Source organism: Aedes aegypti, chromosome 1 (assembly GCF_002204515.2).
Source record: "Aedes aegypti strain LVP_AGWG chromosome 1, AaegL5.0 Primary Assembly, whole genome shotgun sequence".
Taxonomy (NCBI): Eukaryota; Metazoa; Arthropoda; class Insecta; order Diptera; family Culicidae; genus Aedes; species Aedes aegypti.
The window spans coordinates 204,161,192-204,179,993 of NC_035107.1; the positions used below are offsets into that span (position 1 = coordinate 204,161,192).

The following is an 18,802-nucleotide window of genomic DNA, read 5'->3' on the forward strand; positions in this document are numbered from 1 at the left end:
TATAGGTTCCCTCGGGGACATCCGGTGGTCCCGGAAGTAGTCACTGTAGTCAACTATCCATTTTGAGTCTACAGTTGCCCTATTTACGACAAGACATGAAGAATGAGCCGTCGCATGATATGCTTTGGTGTCAAAATCGAAATGTCCCCTATGCAAGGTTCCCCCGGGGCACTGGGCGGCGCCATGAGTGGCCAAATCTGTACAAGACTCATTTTCAACTTATAATAGGGTATTTTATGATAAGCTAGGGAGAAAACAATATTGCGCGACAAATTTTGAGTGAATAAATTGTTTGATCCCAATTCGGATCCACTACCGGCACCGATTCCGGGGAAATGGCCATATATTGGTTGTTTCTGGACCAATATTAATACTTGGCGCACCAATCGCTTCAGAATTAGATCTTCTATCTTCATGTGTAGTAAAATTTTGATTTTTTAGCCGAGACCTTTGCTAAAAACACGTCATAATTTTACTGCATAAGACATGCTTCCGGAAATCCGGATTATCACCGGTATCCGGTGGTCATAGTTCATCTCCGTGGATGCACCTCAAAACTAGATTAGTTGACCCGTCCATTACTTCTTAAAGAATTGAAATCGGTCAATTTTTGTCAAAGTTACAGCATTCCAAATTTGGCCCAATTTTTGCCTGTCCCAGTTATTTTGACAACCCCCTGTATATCAAATATTCCATCATTTGCGATACTTTAAAAATGGGGAGGGTACAAAAAAGGGGGGAGGGCTCCCTGCAAATCTTATTACAACTCTTCATATTGTATTTTAAGTTGAAAACATTATATGGCACATGAATTTCCCTGTCCTGAATATAAAACACTGTGTCGGTTTATTGATTAGATTAGATTTTTAAATAAAAAATGCAAAAAGTTCAAGTATATTTTAAAAATGCCCTGGGGCAGACACGAACATTCTGAAAACGCCATTATTTTTGTTTATTTTTATACTTTCAAGCCCGGGGTGTCCGGTCTCTGTGCATTCATATCGACTTTTTTTGTCGAACAGTGTTATAATTGATAAATAAATAAATTAATTAATCAATTAATAGTAATAGATGAAATGTCTCTGGTTGTAACTCTTTTACGTCGTATGCTTTGATTGACCCTGAAAAGGGCCGTTTTGTTTGAAATTGTGCTGCAATTCAATTTATACGCGTTCTCTACAGATACGACGAGCCAGCTGGATGTCCTTCGGCATGATGCTGACACGCTTGGCGTGGATCGCGCACAGGTTACCGCTCATGCGTCTTCTTCCATCCACCGATTCTATCGGTGTTGAAGTGTTAACCGAACCAACCAAATAATAACACACAATGTCCATAATAGGTCAAAATTGACAAGCAACAAATAGTACGAAAATTGATTGGATTTTCGTCAGTAGAAATCTTTTATAAGTTCGTGACGGCCAGGAAATGGAAGAAGCTAACGTTATCCAACGTCAACTTGGCGGTTGTATCTCGAAAACAACCTTTTACTTTTTTTCATTTGATTTTATGTTTCTTATTTACTAAAAATACTATATTTACTAGCATGTTTTTATTCCACAAATGATTATTAATCATTGTTGTATCATTTATCAAAGTGAATTCTGTAACTCTCTCCATTGAAACAAATCACTTCCAGTAACCTTTGTGGAGATGCAGAGGTAAACATGGCCGTCGCCGTTATTAACCCTGTATGAAAAGAGGCCCTGAATGAAGCACATTCAAGAAGATTATAACCAATCCCAGCCGAACTTATTTGATTCTTTGTGCATATTCACTGACTTCGGCCAATCACGGAATAACAACCATAGATATGTGTAGCCAGTTTAAAATAAGCTAAGCTTAATATTTTCTCCAATTTCACGTGGGCCTTTTTAATGTTTTAAAAAGTAGCACAGCTTTGCTTTATATTGTCGTAAAACTTACATCGGCAGAAAAAAAATCGTGTACGCACATGACGAGACTCACTGGAAATTCATGCGTTGATACTACCATACGTAAAAATATAATTTAATTCTAGAATGTTTAATATTTTCACGAGTGAGCTGATTTTGCTAACATCCGGCTGGATAACGATTCTTCAGTATCAATAAAATTCATTGGCACGTCACCAATTCTAAACGAAGAAGTAGGTAACATTTCGCCAAAACAACAACCCACCGGACGGTCATAAAAACGATCGAATTGCGGTTCGTCCGGCCCATTATTCGCCAAGTGAAACCGGTTTCGTCAGCTGATGTGGCCGGCGACTCACCGACCAGTTGTTTATGCATTCAAATGGAGAGTTTTTTGTTCTCGCTGGATGTTGTCGAGTATCATCTATAGTTGGGGGATCGACAAAACTGAACCGTCTGCATTCTGGTAAGAGAACCGTTGTTAAACGGAGAACGATATCGGAGCAAGTGTGATCGTTAACTTTCCCGGGCAGAACGTCACTCGAGAAGAAACGAATAACTTGTGCCTATCTAAGCATACACTCCCGTGCATAAGTTTGGGTTCACCCCCTAAAAAACATGCAAAAGTGTTCTGTCCATATCTCTGTGATTACACGTCCAATTGAAACTCTTTAAGTCGCATTCGAAAGGCAAAGAGTTATTCTTACTTCGTATGTATTTTTCCAAAAACATTATTTGAACTTTGTATACTAAATTTTTACTTAAAGTTGTGACTTTTTTCAAAAAACACACTGAAAAATCATATTTATTTTCCTCAGGATTGGGTCGACCAAAATTTTCAATCTAAGTGTCATTAGAATCGTAAACTTATATTCTTTGAAGAAACGCCACAAAATTTTGGCGGAAAAATCTGAAAAGTATTCAAAATCAATGAAACAGTCAGTCAAGTCATCGTGCAAAAGTTTGGGTTCACCCCTCAGTATGGTGTATCGTGCAAAAGTTTGGGTTCACCTAAACTGACTTAAATCTGTGAAATCTCAAACCAATCATGTACACGCCATTATTTGCGCTCAATAAAGCTTTAAACTATTAAAATCGGTTGAAAAATGGCAGAGATATTGACAAAAATGATGTGCGTGCGGCTCAGGTGAACCCAAACTTTTGCACGATTTGCATCATACTGAGGGGTGAACCCAAACTTTTGCACGATGACTTGACTGACTGTTTCATTGATTTTGAATACTTTCCAGATTTTTCCGCCAACATTTCGTGGGATCTCTTCAAAGAAATTAAGATTACGATTCTAATGACACTTTGATTGAAAATTTTGGTCGACCCAATGCTGAGGAAATTAAATATGATTTTTCAGTGTGTTTTTTGAAAAATGTCATAACTTTAAGTAAAAAATTAGTATACAAAATTCAAAAAATGTTTTTTTGAAAAATACATACGAAGTAAGAATAACTCTTTGCCTTTCGAATGCGGCTTAAAGAGTTTCAATTGGACGTGTAATCACAGAGATATGGACAGAACACTTTTGTATGTTTTTGAGGGGGTGAACCCAAACTTTTGCACGGGAGTGTATATACCATATTTTGGAATAATATCTTGATTAGATATTGTTCAGTAGCTTCAGGTTTTATTCTGGTATCAAAAATATTGCTTAAATAGGCGATAGGCGAATGATTGCAGATGATTTTCTTGCAACGATGGTCGATCGTTTAAACAAAAATCCGCTAAATGAGTTAATTCAATTAGACCCTTGCTCGGCGGTGTTTGCTTAGTCATCGACATGTTTTCGATAATTTAAACCATTAGATGCGATCCATCCATCCATCACACCATGCCGAACGCACCAAGAATCGAATGTTTCTTCCTCGACTATAAATATCTCCTGTCGCTGCGTACGACGTATCGCACAAGTCAAGCGAGTGGTCGTCGCTAAGCTCGCTTTGCCGAAAACACCACCGGCTGAGACAATCTGTGTTTGCCCAAGTTATTTATACGGGCCCACTGTTCAAGTGTCTGCCTGATGCCGGTCGGTGTGTTGATTCGGCATATACATGTACGTATGTTAGGGTGGGATACCCTCACATCACTTGACGATCAAAACAAACACCAACCGGGGCGGCAACTTAAGCTGTACGAAGACCATCTACCTCTTGCCTCGGAACGCAGTTGCTAATTCATTGATTCACCCCGTCAACGGCAACAGAGTAGCGCACTGTAGTCGTGGAAGTCGATCACTGTAACGGCGATCGATCGATCTTGTATGTTTGTTTGGTCGATCGTGCGCGATCTGTTTGCTTTGAATATGCCTTGACAGTAGGCAGTGTGGAACACGCTTTGAAACTGTGCGCCTCCCTAATCAGGTGACCAATTTTCGAGGGTGCTCTAATTTCCAGCTCAAGCACCGTCTTCACTTGTTTTGTTTCTTCTTTCGCGTCATCAGTACCAAAATGGTTCTGTTGGCGGTGACCTCGTTTGGTCACCACCCCAGTAGGTCCCGTTCCAGAGCAGCAAACGCAGAGGCTACAATCACCTATCAGCAATTGCTGTTATCGCGCGCCTACCACTTGGCTTAAACAGTCGGCGACGTCCTTCAATTGTAGAATGACCAGTTGTTTTAGGAAAAGGAGATGGGACAAATGATGGACGTCTTTATTCTGGTACAGTGGGATTCCGTTTTAAAAAGCACAATCGAAATTTTCAGTTGCCAAAAATGCAACCGTGGCAAAATTGGAACCATTTTTCTGATTTTATTTCGCAATAATTGATTTCGGGAATATCATTAGGATGATCTTACGTCATCCTTATGGTATCATAAGAGAGGGTTAGAAGCAAAGGGGTATAGTGACAAAAATCTGCTCTTTAAAAAGAACGAGTCTAAAAAATTTTCATTTTTATTCCATTCAAATTGTTTGGAGACAAAATACAAGCCACAAAAAAAATACAATTTGTCTGTCTGTAACGCACCTACTTGTTTCAGAACAGAAGAAACGCTACAACAGTCGTTACAATTCAATGTTGTTTAAGAAAGGTTTTTTGATAGAATCCTCCATCAGCAATTTGACATCGTAGATGTTGTTTTGATATAAAGCATTGGCTCAGGAAAGTCAAGGAGCCACGATGGGTAAGCTAGTTTATTAGAGTGGTTCAAAATATCGTTTTTCCTATACACCGATCATTCGAATGTAGATCAAATTCTGAGTGTTGTCCCTAATTTTGAGCACTTTTGGATTAAAACTGAAACTGCACAAGCCCTCTAAAGTTTGTATGGGATTCATTATGGGAAAAGCAAGCAATTCATTCAATCGGTCATAGTGTTTGTCCATGTGCACTCGAAGGTTCAAACTACGCTACATTTATTAGCTACAACTTTGCCGAAAACCGTTTTCAAATCGGACGCCTCAGTAATAAGAGTAATTCGCCAAATATTGAACGATCAAAATGCTCGCTAATTGTTGAACACACCATAAGAAATACATGGACTGTTTTACAATAGGCCGTTTTTTAGCCGTTCAACAATAGGCGAATTGCCCTAGTTATTGATTTTTGTGAAAGTTGAAAATCCTCGGCCATAATAATTGGGCTGCTCTGCAGGCATCATAGTAGGGTAAAAGCACCGGTTTCGTATCGCTATACAAACTTTGAAGGGCTTGTGCAGTCTCAGCTTTCATTCGAATAAGCTCAAATTTTGAGAGGACATTCAGAATTCGATCTAAAATTGAAAAATTAAATGGGATGAAATTATGGCTTGTGTGTCAATGATCGTTAAATTTTTCAAATGCCTGATGAGAAAGCTAGCCAGAATTCTCTATTTTTCTTGACACTTCCATTTCCTAATCACAATATATTTGTCTCTATATATTGCAAATATCTATTTCTTGTTGATGAAGTTTTAAAAGATCAACCAGCCATAAATTTAAATTTCATCAGATCACAAAAATAGTGACTTTAGTGACCATTTATCTGAAAAAAGTGACTTTAGTGACTTTTTGTTGGAAATGGTGACTTTTAAGTGACCAGCATGTGAATTCCGGCGCACATTTTCTTCGAAGAGAAGAAATTTTCTTCCATAATCCACCAGCATGGAAAAAGAAAATTTTTTTTTCTTCGGAGAAAATACGCGCCGGAATTCGCCTACAGGTCGTAAAAAGTGACCAAGTCACTAAAAAGTAACTTGCTACCAGCCCTGCCGGTGCGCTAGTCACCTTGTTTCTGACGTACTCACCTGAATTTTTCATTAACTGTGGACACCAAAAATATTCACAGAGAATTTGATCTACATAAATGTTTCACGTATGGCTTTTTTTTAAGCTGATTACAATATTTTGCAGTGTAAAACTATCATTGAATACCAGCCTTCTGTTTGGTTGGTCTTGCGAAATCAAAACATTTCGTACTCCTCTGAGCACTTCGTTTCGTTTTGCATTAATGATATTTTCTTCCCATAAAATTTTCGTAATGTCTACATATTTGGAATTTATGCTTTTTATCAAGCGATATTGTTTGCAAAGGTCAGCATTGACTTTTATGTGAATATCAGTGTTTGTCTATAGAAGAACACGCAATGGAAACATAGCTAATGCGAGATCTTTTGTTGACCAACTGAATTAAGTCCAACGGTCAGAATAGCTATATCAGGGCTGCCCAACGTACGGCCCGTGACCTCATTTTGTGCGGCTCGCGTAGGCATTAAAAATTCTTCTCATATTCGGCCCGCTGGTTACTCTATCAACTTGAAATTAGAAGCAACTAAGGCATTGTTATTTAATTCAATTTCAAGCTCATATTTTAGCTAGATAATTGGTTAAATTTTCTTTAGAACTTCTTAAACAGTTAATTTTTGAATTCTCCAAAATCTAAATTTGAAATTTAAGCAAAATTTAGATCATTTTGAGTTTATTTATGGCTATTATTGAGCTGAGAAATTCAAAATGGCAGGAAAGCGGGCTAGGTAGACTTTCTTTAGTATTCGATAAATGCTGCCTGAACAATTGCCAAAAGGCTAAATTTATTAACATAATTTCACTGAATCATATGCTAATATTCTCATAAATTCTAACAGAACCTTCGATAGGATTCTAGTCAGGATTTTCATCGAATTCAATGCGTAAATTTGAAAAAAAATCCTGGGCAAGGTTACAATATAACTCTAAGTAAGATTTTGATAGAATCTAAGGGTAATTCTGAGTAGAGATTTTCAAAAAAAAACCCTGGGCATTATTCTAACAGTTTCTAAATAGAGGGTCATGTCAGATTTCATGCCAATACATTTAAAAACATGGCCACACAAAATCGTTTCGGCGATTTGGTCCGAGGTTATAGCCTGTATTGACACCCAAAAGTGACTGGATTTCACACACTACGTAGCCCTAGTTTGTCTTTCTGTAGCCTAAAATCACACTGATTGCTTCTATAACTTCTATTTCGCTGCTAGAAGCGTAGGTGGTTTGAGTAGTTTCATGCCAACATAATTTTATATCGATTAGCTTGCAGGCCATTAAACTCAAACTACTACTATTTTCTCTCAGCATTACAGTCATTTCAATCATTTCTTGGTTCTATCTTCTTCAATCGCTCAAAAAAAATATATATTGATTTTTACTTGTAACCACAATCTGTCTTGCAAGAGACCAGTTTTGTTGTGGATTTCTGTCCATTTCCGTCAGAATCCAGTTTTCAGTACTCTGTCTTTGTCCATCAGAGCCCTTCCTTTCAACGAATTTCTGACTTTTTGATCAGAAATCGTGGTTTCTCGCGGAACATTACTAAAGGACCTATCTAACATTGAGAGGCTCTCATTGTTTACTTTCTCTTTCATTAATAACTGAGTCACATTAACCTCTTCTGTTGCGTTTTTTATATGAAACGCTAGTCAAGGAAATTGACTTTCGATCTATAGTGAAAAACTTCCCAAAATCTTTAGTATTCCACTGTTATAATCGAAAGAGAACGAGAGAGGAGAGAATCTCTCATTTGTACATAGGTCCTTTAGTAATGTTCCGCGAGGTTTCATCTCCGCCCATGCCCGTCGGAGACTACTGTTTTTAGTTATTTATGGGATTTCTGTCGTTGTCTACCAGAAACCCCATTTTTGATAGAAATTTTCTATTTTGGTTTTACCAACTATGCCATTGTAGTAAATTGAGACGCGTCTGTGCGATCCAAAATTAAATTACACCTTATTTCGTCCTTACAGATTATTTTACCACATTTTTCAATAAAAAATCATCGAAAGTTGTACCGTTGTACTTTTTTTTTGAATCACGATATTTTAATATAAAAAACTTTTCTGCTGTTGAGATTACGGAAAATTAACCGGAATCCGTAGAATGAGCTTAGTTTGTATGGAAACCCTGGTAGTTCAGGGGATTCGACAGATTATCGATGAAGGTAGGGTTATAAGATATGATCGCCGTGAATCGGCCGTGAAATTCTGTTCAAACAATAAATTAAAAAACATTATGTTCACAATGAAACACAAGTTTTAATCGTGTTGAAAAATATTGCCGAAAATGCTTTCCACTTTGTAGCTAGAATTCGGGATACCAAACATAGATCATAACAAAAGCAAAACATGCCAAAAACGGAACCCCTCTGTAATAATGTGGCTAAAGCCGGATCTGCGCTAACAGGTTTGCCTGCGCCAAACTTCTCACTTCTTACAAATCGTCATCTATCAAAACGTTTTGTCGAAATAAACAAACAACCCAATTAGACCCATCTGTATCACTTATCAGAATAATAACATTTATGAAAGGAAAGCAACCAAAATCCATTTAATTTCCCTATCACCTATGCTACTGACGTCATTGGAAAGGTGATCTATATGTCCGTGCTAAATGTCAATCGAATGTTTGTTACTGCTACCCCTAACGATCCAGTGTTAATCGATAGCACAAATGTTTAATTTGGCAAATTTGAAATGGTTTCGGATTTGAAACGATGCTGTTCGAGCGGATCCATAAAGTTGTGTAACGTAATAGCGATAGGTGATAAGTGATTATTGCTTGCGAGTACAATTGCGCGATAACACCGTCTCTCATGGCCAGGCCAGGCCCTCTGTCGTCGGTCATCGTTATCCTCCTGTGCGAATTGTTTGATAACTCTGCTTCTGTTACCAAGTCACGGGCGTACCTTGTGGTTCTTGGGCTATTTCGAGTGGCACGGGAATGGAGGCGTAAAATGAGTTGGACACATATACAGTATTGGACAAAACATTTGCAACTTTTTCGATTTTTCATACAAAATGACCAACTTTGGTAAGCTAGATTTCAGTTGTTTATGGACCGATTTGAATGAAATTTTCACAGAACATCAGATATAACTTGAATTTTAACATATATTTTTGTATATTTTTTCCAATCACGAGTTAATAAGTTATAACGGTTTAACTAAAGTGTAATTTTCGACGAAAAATTCAAAACAATTTATCTCAGCAAACTTGTTCATCTCGTTAACAGCTACAACTTTGCTGAAGATACCATGAAGCTATTCCTTCAAAATGTTTAGTTATGTCATTTATAAAAAATCGTCAAAAACTTCACTTTAGTCAAACCGTTACTGCTTTTGACCTTGTGATTGGAAAAATCACTCAAAAATATATGTTAAAATTCAAGTTATGTCTGATGTTCTGCCAAAATTTCATTCAAATCGGTCCATAAATAGCTGAGATATAGCTTACCAAATTTGGTCATTTTGTATGGAAAATCGAAAAAGTTGCAAATGTTTTGTCCAATACTGTACATAAGCTAATGCGTTGAGTTGAAGGCTGAAAATCATGACGATTTGGATGGCACGGTCCTCACTCAACACTGATATACAGATTATCTTATCTGGTCTGCCGGTGAGGGGCGGGAGATATTTGAAAAGAGATGGTCGAAACATGATTGTTCATTGTACTGGAGAGCTTTACTATCGTCACGTGGGCCAATAGTAAATGCGTTTCAATTGGTACCGCACAGGTGTTTGAACCGTTACATTCATTCGACAAACATTTTGTGTTGGAAGAAATATTGTAATCGCAAGTCAGAATTAGCTCATACAATGTCCAAATTTTCAGAAACATAACCCAACTTATATTCTTCAATGATCATTACTCGTCTGTAATCATTATATTTCAGTTTCTTAATGTTTGTTCGTTTGAACGCAATCATGTTGCTGTGTCTCTTTTCGAAAGAACTGCATGGATGGGATGTCATTGCTGAAATAATCAAAAACCCAAATGTCAACGAGAAAAAGAAGAACACAAAAAACCAGTCGAACGAGCATGCGTATTAACAACCCTCTGATAATCAAGTCTCGCGACAAAACTCTATCGCCAGGCAGCAGGCACTATACCGAGTGCGCTGGTGCCATCTCTCGAAACGCCCAACTGCATTTCAGTCATCATCGGATCAACTTCACTGCTTCAGTTTTCGATTTGTTTTTGTTTTCAATTCGGGTCCAATGCTGCGAAAGCCGGTTGAAACCAGTTAGAGAGACGAAGCTGGTAATTCCAAAATGCCCCGAAGTGGTCTACTGATTGGTGCTTTCTCGATGGAAAATTCTGTTTGAACGGCTTGGCATGAACTGGTCAACGGGCGCGGGCTGTCAATTGGAGGGTCAGGTTCTCTCGCCACGGCCAGTGAAATGACGTCACTTGACGTGGCCATATGGGAAACGAAGGCACAAAATGTATGGATAATAATTGTGCCAAGCGGATGGTGCCAGATATATGTATATGGGATTTTGAACGACTTTCAATCAAAGTGGTCACAGAAAATTTCAAGTTATTTGAATATTTTCCTTCAGGGAATTCAAAGTATTGCACTTAGTAAAAACCCGCAGAAGAAATTGTGGAAAAAAAGTCAACTATTTTACAATGGATCTTATAAAATTTACAGAAATCACTAGTAGAATTATTGTAAGAATATTTCAAAAGATTTCTTAAAAAATTTCAAAGATTAAAATTTTTGGAACAAATTTTGATGGAGTTCCCTAGAGAAATTTTTGCAGAAATCAGGTCATCCGCCAAAAAAATTAGGAAAAAAAAATCCTCAAGAAATTCAATTTTCCTGCCAACTTTCTAGAACAATCCTAAAAAGCGATGCTGTCGAAATTACTAGAGTAGTACTACTTGAGAAAAATCTTACAGAATCCCTGAATTATTTTTTGATTAAATGCTTGGAAAAAGAAGTATGAAAAAAGAAAAGGATTTCAGGGCATAAATACTAAACGAGTATAAAAGGGATGAATGTTCGAAGGTTGCACTGGATGTTACCTGATAACCCGCTGCCTAGTGCTGTGCTCCCTTAAAAGACAACAAATATACTAGGCGAAAAGTACTAAATTTCGACCTACAAGAATTCTGTGTCAATTTTCGGATTTTCATACAAAGTCGTCCAAAATCGTATGAATGGGTCGAAAATTGGTGCTTTCCCCTACTTGAAATATTACCGTATGGCATCTTACAAACGTTCGAAATTCAACCGGTTGACCCGTGGATTCGAATCTAATGGCTGAGTAATCAATTTGCAGTGATTCGACTAGTAGAAATCGACCGAACAATTGCAATTAGTTTGGGACTTTCAACGTGACCATCTCTGAACGGCGTTGAAGGGTTCTTATTGATCCGTTTATGATGTGTCGAGAGGAGGAATGAAAACTTGAAATGCATCAAATCGTTGCCATTTACGGTAGAATGTGAAGATTTATCAATCGCTTTTGAATGTTCAAGACACTTGATTACTGTGGCAGCATTGTTAGAAACATGGTAAAGCTAGAAATATTTGCACAAGAGTTTTGCAGACCAAAAGTTGTGTATGCACGTTTGCACATTTACAGTAATATTGTGTTCACTGTCCACTGCCACTATCCTCATACCCAGCAATCGTTAGAAATAAGCTCTAGTTGCAATGAACTTTCAACACAAACGTAGCATAGAAATGATTGCACCTGCAATACAATCGCAAAAACTCATACACAGGATGTATTATTTTCTAACACTGCATATTTCGACTGCAAATTTCTTTTCCAGTAACTTTATCAGTATCAAACAATTTATCACCAATTTGTCGCCAATAACCGATGATTGACGCAACAAATGAAAGTCACATCACAACTTCCCTCACCTTCTGCCCGAGCAGAGCAGACATGCATGCAATCACTCTTTCGCCGTCGTATGTACGACAAAAAGAACGCAATTTTCCCCCATCACGGTGTGGTTACATAATTGGTCACATTTTCCCATTCGCTTTAAGAATAGGGCCATCGTCCTCACTCAACCCGGTCGGCGTCGATTTGTGAAGTGCGACCCGCGTCACGGAAACAGTTCAAATCATTTCGGATTCAGTATGTCTGGGGCAGATAGGTCACTTACCTCCCTTGGTCGGGGTACGGTGGGTGCAGTGCTGGGCACGGTAACCGGTGATCATCTCGTAGTCGCCGGAATCTCTGCGCAGCGGGAAAGCGATCTCGATGATGTGGTCGCAAGGCTGCATCAGCATCAGGATGCCCTTGACCCGCTTGCGCTTCTCCTCTAGCGAGATGCGTCCCTTCATGTCCTCGACCATCTTTTCCTCGCAGATCTGGCAGGCCCGGTGGAAGAAGTACTCGACCATGTCGAAGAAGCGGGGGCTGGCGGCGCTGCCGACATCCTTTAGCCGTTCCGGGATCTGGTGCTGGGAGGAATAGGGGCGCTGTTGCTGCGACACCTGCTGGGCTCCGGCAGTGGTGGCCGCCTTGACCAGGGTGGACACTTCCTGCTTGAGGGCGGCGCTCTTGGCGATCGTCTTCAGGTGGAACATTTTCACTCACAGCTGCGTGGGGGATGTGCAGTAATGATAAATCGGAAAACGGACTTTTGTTGTAGCGGTGTGGGTGGTTGCGAATAGGGTTACGAAGTGTTTTCTATCTAATGATGTTCGTGGTTAGGAAAAATCTTAAAATTCTTTATGTTCTACTTTTTGTACGGAGAAATTTTTTAATGTTGAAAAAGTAAAAGAATACCATTCATGTTGGAGTTGGATCTTCAAATGTGATTCCAGCAATTAAAAAATCCTTCGACAATTCTTGAATGAGTGTATTCACTAATTCCTATACAAAAACTGCTACAAGAGATCAAAATTGGAAAAATTGATTTACTTGGATTTTCCCCAGTCCAAGTAATTATTATGAAAAGGAGAACCCAATCTGGCATTCGTCACAAAGGGCTTTCTCAAGAGTAGAATTTAGTTCACCATAACATGAGTAACCTAAATAATATTAAAGTTTTAGATAAAGCACGACCTATGTTCGATGTCCGTGTGACTTGGGACAATTCCAGAAACCTGGAGGCAATTTTCAGAACCCCACTCAGTGCCGTCGGTGCCAAAACTGGGGTAATGCTACAAAACTTTGCCGCATGGATGCTAAATGCATGATTTGCGGAGGTTTTTCTCATGCTAAGGACGTCTAGATACCGATAAGTTCATATGCGCAAATTGCGGTGGCAATTGCTCTTGAAACTTTAACAAATTCCATTGTTGAAACCAGGAGCATTAAATACCAGAATGTGAAGTAAAATTCGAAACCGGTTATAACCGATTATAAACGACGATATTAAACTCTTGATCCGAATTTAAAACGTGAGAAGGCAATTTCAATGTACTCACGATCATGTTATGAACATTATATGGCAAGTTCTACAAAAAAAAATTAAATAACGTTTTACTTAATTCACCATAAAAAATAGTCATCAACTTTTACGTGTAACAAATTTGTCTCATTCCAACAAAACTAAAGGCTGTCCTACTGGCTCTTCTAGATATAGAAAAAAAGCATTTGACTGTGTTTGGCATGAAGGTTTGATCGTAAAATTAAAAAACTTTAATTTTCCAACATACATTGTTAGAATAATTCAAAGTTATCTTCCAAATCGTACACTTCAGGATAGTTATCAGAACTCCAGGTCTGAAAAACTTCCTGTAAGAGCTGGTGTTCCTCAAGGCATCATTTTGGGACCAATTTTATACAATATTTTCACATCTGACTTACCTAAGTACCTCTGGGATGTCAAAAATCCTTGTTTGCTGATGACACAGGCCTCTCCGCCAAAGGACGAAGTCTGCGTGTCATCTTTAGTCGATTGCAAAAAAGTTTTGATATTTTTTCTTCATACTTGCAAAAATGGAAGATTTATCCTAATGCTTCCAAAACTCAACTAATAATATTCCCACATATACCAAAAGCTCTTTATTTGAAACCTTCAAGTAGACATGTTGTCACGATGAGAGGGGTTCCAATAAATTCGTTAGATGAAGTTAAGTATCTAGGGCTCATGTTAGATAAAAATTTGAAAAATCACATTGAGGGCATTCAAGCCAAATATAAAATATATATGTAAAATGTATGTATCCTCTTATTAACAGAAAATCGAAACTTTGTCTTAAGAACAAGCTTTTTATCTTCAAACAAATTTTCAGGCCAGCCATGTTGTATGCTGTACCAATATGGACTAGCTGTTGTAATGGCAGGAAGAAAGCTCTGCAGAGGATTCAAAATAAAATTTTGAAAATGATTCTGAATTTTCCTTCCTGGTATAGTACTAATGAGTTACATAGAATAGCCAATGCTGAAACATTGGAACAAATGTCAAATAAAATAATAATTTCAGGCAAAAATCGCTACCATCTTCTTTTGCCACGATTAACGCGTTATATGTTTAGGTTAAGTTAGGTTAAGTAAATTGAAAGCGTTTTTTTTTTTTCTCTTTTTAAGCAGGTGAAATCAACTCACCTATAAAAAATCTAAACTGCTACGGCAAATAAAATAATATAAGTAATATGTTGTTAATAAAATGTAAATAAAATTTTAAATTTGTTTTACCAAATTAGGATGATAGTGTTGTCTAATACAGAACACCTAGATATAAGAAATTTATTTAATGTTTCTAATGATACTAAAAAAAACACCTATTCTGATTCGAATAATTAATGTTGCTCTCTCTATTTTTTGGTATTACGTCCCCACTGTGACAGATCCTGTTTCTCAGCTTAGTGTTCTAGTTATTATACTAGCTTAGTTATAAACTGAGAGCTTTCTTTGCCAAATTTACATTTCTTCCTTTTTTTGCAAATTTGGTTAAAATTTTTCTTTTCAGTAGCATTTTACGGAATAAGTTAATTAGTACCTATTTTTATTGTTTTTAAAAGGTTCTCTCACTGCTAAAAGTATACGCTTTCAGTGGCTCATTTTGTTCCTGAATTTCTGCCCATTTCCGTCAGAATCCAGTTCTTGGTTCTCTGCCTTCGCCCATCAGAACCTTTTTTACGAGTTTTTGCCTGTTTCCATCAGAAACTGTCAATATTCATCTCCACCCATGTCCATAGGAGACTGCTGTATAAATCAATTTCATAGGATTTCTGTTATTCGATATTTTGCAATTTCATTACCTTTGTTCTTCCAACTACGCCATTGTAGTAATTGGAGTAACGTCTTTGCAAGCCAACATTAGGCCAAAAACAAATAGAATGTTCGTTTCTTGGTTTCCATTTTGACATATCTCTAAGTCTACTTGTCAAAAGATGTTGCGTGTGGTAATTCAACTACATTTCATTACTTCCTCACAGGTAACTTTTATGTGATCCCCACGATCTTTTCTATGCTACACAGTAGTAATCACGTGTTGATTTATTTTCTTTACTTTTAAAATTGGGACATAGCTGATAACCACGAATTGGTGATAATTCTAACACCGCTACGTAATAGAAGGGACCGAATGTTCTGAATTTCCTACCTACTGATACAAAATATTCTAACATTATGCCACATACATTACGTAAAATGCACAAAATCAGATATGCAATATTGGATATACCGATCCATTGAATGAACTTTATTTCATTTTGTTAATGTTGGTCAAATACAAGCCAAAATAACCAAAGATTCAAAAGATTTAATTATTATGTTAAATATAATATGATTGAATAACAAACCAAAGAACACCAAAATTAGGATAAACAACTAAACACTTTGTAACCCCATTCAAAGGTGAGTAATATATTCCATGACAGTCGCGTGCGAATTTCCGAAACGAATACAGGTTTACAAGTCTTTTTCTTCTTCAGACGACGATATGCTCCACCAAAAAGTAGATTTTAATTGACTTATTTAAAACTATCAAATCTTTTAACCATATAATCCTAATCAGATATAAATCTAGATCTCATGAATTCCACAAAAAATACAAATCCTTTTTTCTTTCGATTCCTCTTTGTGAGGAAGAGATTCCAGAACAGAGCACACTTTTTGATAGAATGATATGAACCAACAAAAAAATAACTCACTTTTTCAACACTACTTTTGTGCCTCTGTCTCACTGCCGAATCAAACCTCTACTGACTGAATTCGAATGAAGAAACGGAGTCAAGAATTTCAGAAAAACGGAAAAGAACACCGACGACGACGACGACGTCCAAAATAGAAGACAAATGCAACGAACTAGAAGCAAATCCGCGTAATCACGAAAGGAATAAAAAAAAATCACTCGCATACAACCTCACGGAATTTTCTTCTATACAAAAAAAAAACTAAAATAATATAATCTTGAACCACTCTCTTCCCCTTTACCCTACCTTCTTGGATACAACACACGGACGGAGGACGGAGTGGGGCACCACTAAACCAAAACCAAAAAAACTCCTTTGATTCTGCTCGGCTCGGGAAGCAGAACTGGATTGATCACCACTCGGAAACGGACTTGTCAGCGAGCGGAACGGTCGGAGCGATTTTTATGCGAAAACATCCCCGCGGACCGCGTATTTACACAAGGCACACACACTCTTTCTCTCGCTCTCTCACTTGCTCGCGCGATCGGTGTCACGAGGACCGGCGCACAGTGGCGTGCTTCCATACAAATGCCGGACAAAACCTCCAAGATGGTCCAAAATGGCTGAAAATTTGACCCAAGAAATATTACAAATTTCTTTTATTTGGCGAAGTTATTAGCGTAAGAGAGGCTTGATGACGAGAAATCTCAGGCAAATGGACTATCAAAATACATAAGAACGACTTATGAAAATTCGCCTTAATAAATCGGGTTAAAATTCATAAAATATTTAATGAAATCTTGTTTTTATTCAGCAACACGAAAGCGCATGTTACTGCAACTACTTTATCATTTTTCCCGCTCAAATAACGGCTATATCATATTCAAACCTTGATTTTAAAATTGGGTCCATAAATGAACCTTGACACTTTTGATCATGACGTTCGCTAAGTCGACAAAAACACCACAGGGGTTTTAGTTTTAACACTGGGGATGTTTCTATCTGACATTTCGGAAGGGATACGGAAAACAAAATACACCCAAAATTTGAGTTTAATCCAAGGGTTATGACAAAATCTAAAAAAACATAAAACAATGTTTTTTGGATTTAAACAAACGATAAACATTAAAAAAAATGAGTAAACATGTTTTTTTAGCCTAAAGTTTAGCGATTGGCACTAAAAAAATACCGAACTTTCAGGTATTTGATTGAAAATTTCTGAGGTTCAGTAATAATTTTGACGTAGAAGTACGTCTCTCTTCTCTATACAGGAGTGAAATTGGAATTTCAAAACCAAGAGCGTTACGTTGGCATGAAATATTTTAAACGTTTATAACTTTTCGCTGGCTTAACGAAATTTCTTGATTAGCATCTCAATCGAAAGCCAAAACATCAAAGCTTCATGTCATTTACTTACTGAATCCCACATACCTGTCCAAATAGTTTAATAACTGTTTTAAAAGAGAACGTTGATTTCAAGCAAATCTATAAATAGGGGTGGCTAGAGAAAATTTGACGTCATTTGCTTTTCACTCTCCGATTGGCTCGCATCTCAGCAGGCGACAGATCGGCTTGTTCTGACAGGGCGTGCTTCTCAGGCACAGACATCGATAGCGAAGGACGCCCCCGTTTGTCTTGCTTCGCTCAAATCCAACTGTCGAGCGAGCGAGAGAAGATGCCGTCCGAAGATAAAGCCATCACCGCTGCCGCCGCCTAGAAGAAGAAGAGGAAGCAGTCCACAGGAGAAATTGCGGTCGAACTGTGAACACGGTCGGGCGAGTCATTCTCGCTTTGTGGTTCACCGCTTGTTTGCGTTCACCCAGCCATCGTCATCGCCGCCGCAAATTTCATCGGCCGAGGAGCTGTTGACCCGCGCTTCAAAATTTCGACTCGTGATGAAATCATCTTTGGTGGTCAAGAAGCAATCCCGTTAGGAGCAAATACCAGAAGCCCCCTGAGGTTTGCTGGTCCGAGCAGTGTTATTTATCCGTAACAACATCGAAGCTAACAAAGCCATCGGTTCTTTTCAGAGCCATCAAATTTGTGGAAAAGAGTTAAAAGAGAAATATTTCCGACTTTATTTATAACTTCTAGTATTCCTAAATCAATTTCACGGCCTCATACAAAATTTCATTTGTCGTGAATAATTTATGACTCAACCATTTGAGATTGTACTCGCGGACGCTGCTGCAGTGCCGTCGGGGTGAGTGCTCAACATTTCACAACGATTGCAAAATAGAGTGGCTTTTCCAACAGCGCCGTTTATGTTCCATATTTAATGGGAACACTTTGATTAGGAAAATTATCCCATGTGACAAAATTGCGATATATTAAGAATGCTTTTGAAAATACATTCGCATTGAACAATTGTAATAATTTTGGCACCCATGGATCAGAAATTTACCGTCATAATTAAGAAAACTATTAATTATCAATAGCTCGTATTGAATATTTAGGGAATGCCAATCATTCCAACAATAGACCATTTCCGTCAGATCTAACCCCCAGTTTTTGTATTTTTCTTCGAAAGACAATCATTTTTAATGAATATTAACGCTTTCAGATTTTGTTTATATGCACTCCCGATTTTCTTACAAATTTTTGAAAACATGA

The 18,802-nt window shown here is 37.8% G+C and overlaps 1 protein-coding gene across 4 annotated transcripts in view; it reads right to left on the reverse strand.

The window, feature by feature from the left end:
* Positions 1-16,652, reverse strand: part of LOC5573374 (glutamate dehydrogenase, mitochondrial) — a 35,085-nt gene extending 18,433 nt beyond the window's left edge. For 2 of the 4 annotated variants that reach the window (XM_001660811.2, XM_001660812.2), the window contains exons 1-2: positions 16,496-16,652; positions 12,262-12,700 (exon numbers count right to left, since the gene is read on the reverse strand). In XM_001660811.2, coding sequence (XP_001660861.1) covers positions 12,262-12,688 — 427 coding nt within the window. In that variant the 5' untranslated portion in view covers positions 12,689-12,700; positions 16,496-16,652. Of the gene's footprint in view, positions 1-12,261; positions 12,701-16,207; positions 16,353-16,495 lie in introns of those variants that run through there. The other 2 variants (XM_021857299.1, XM_021857300.1) reach the window with 2 other exon arrangements.
* Positions 16,653-18,802: the final 2,150 nt, after the last annotated feature.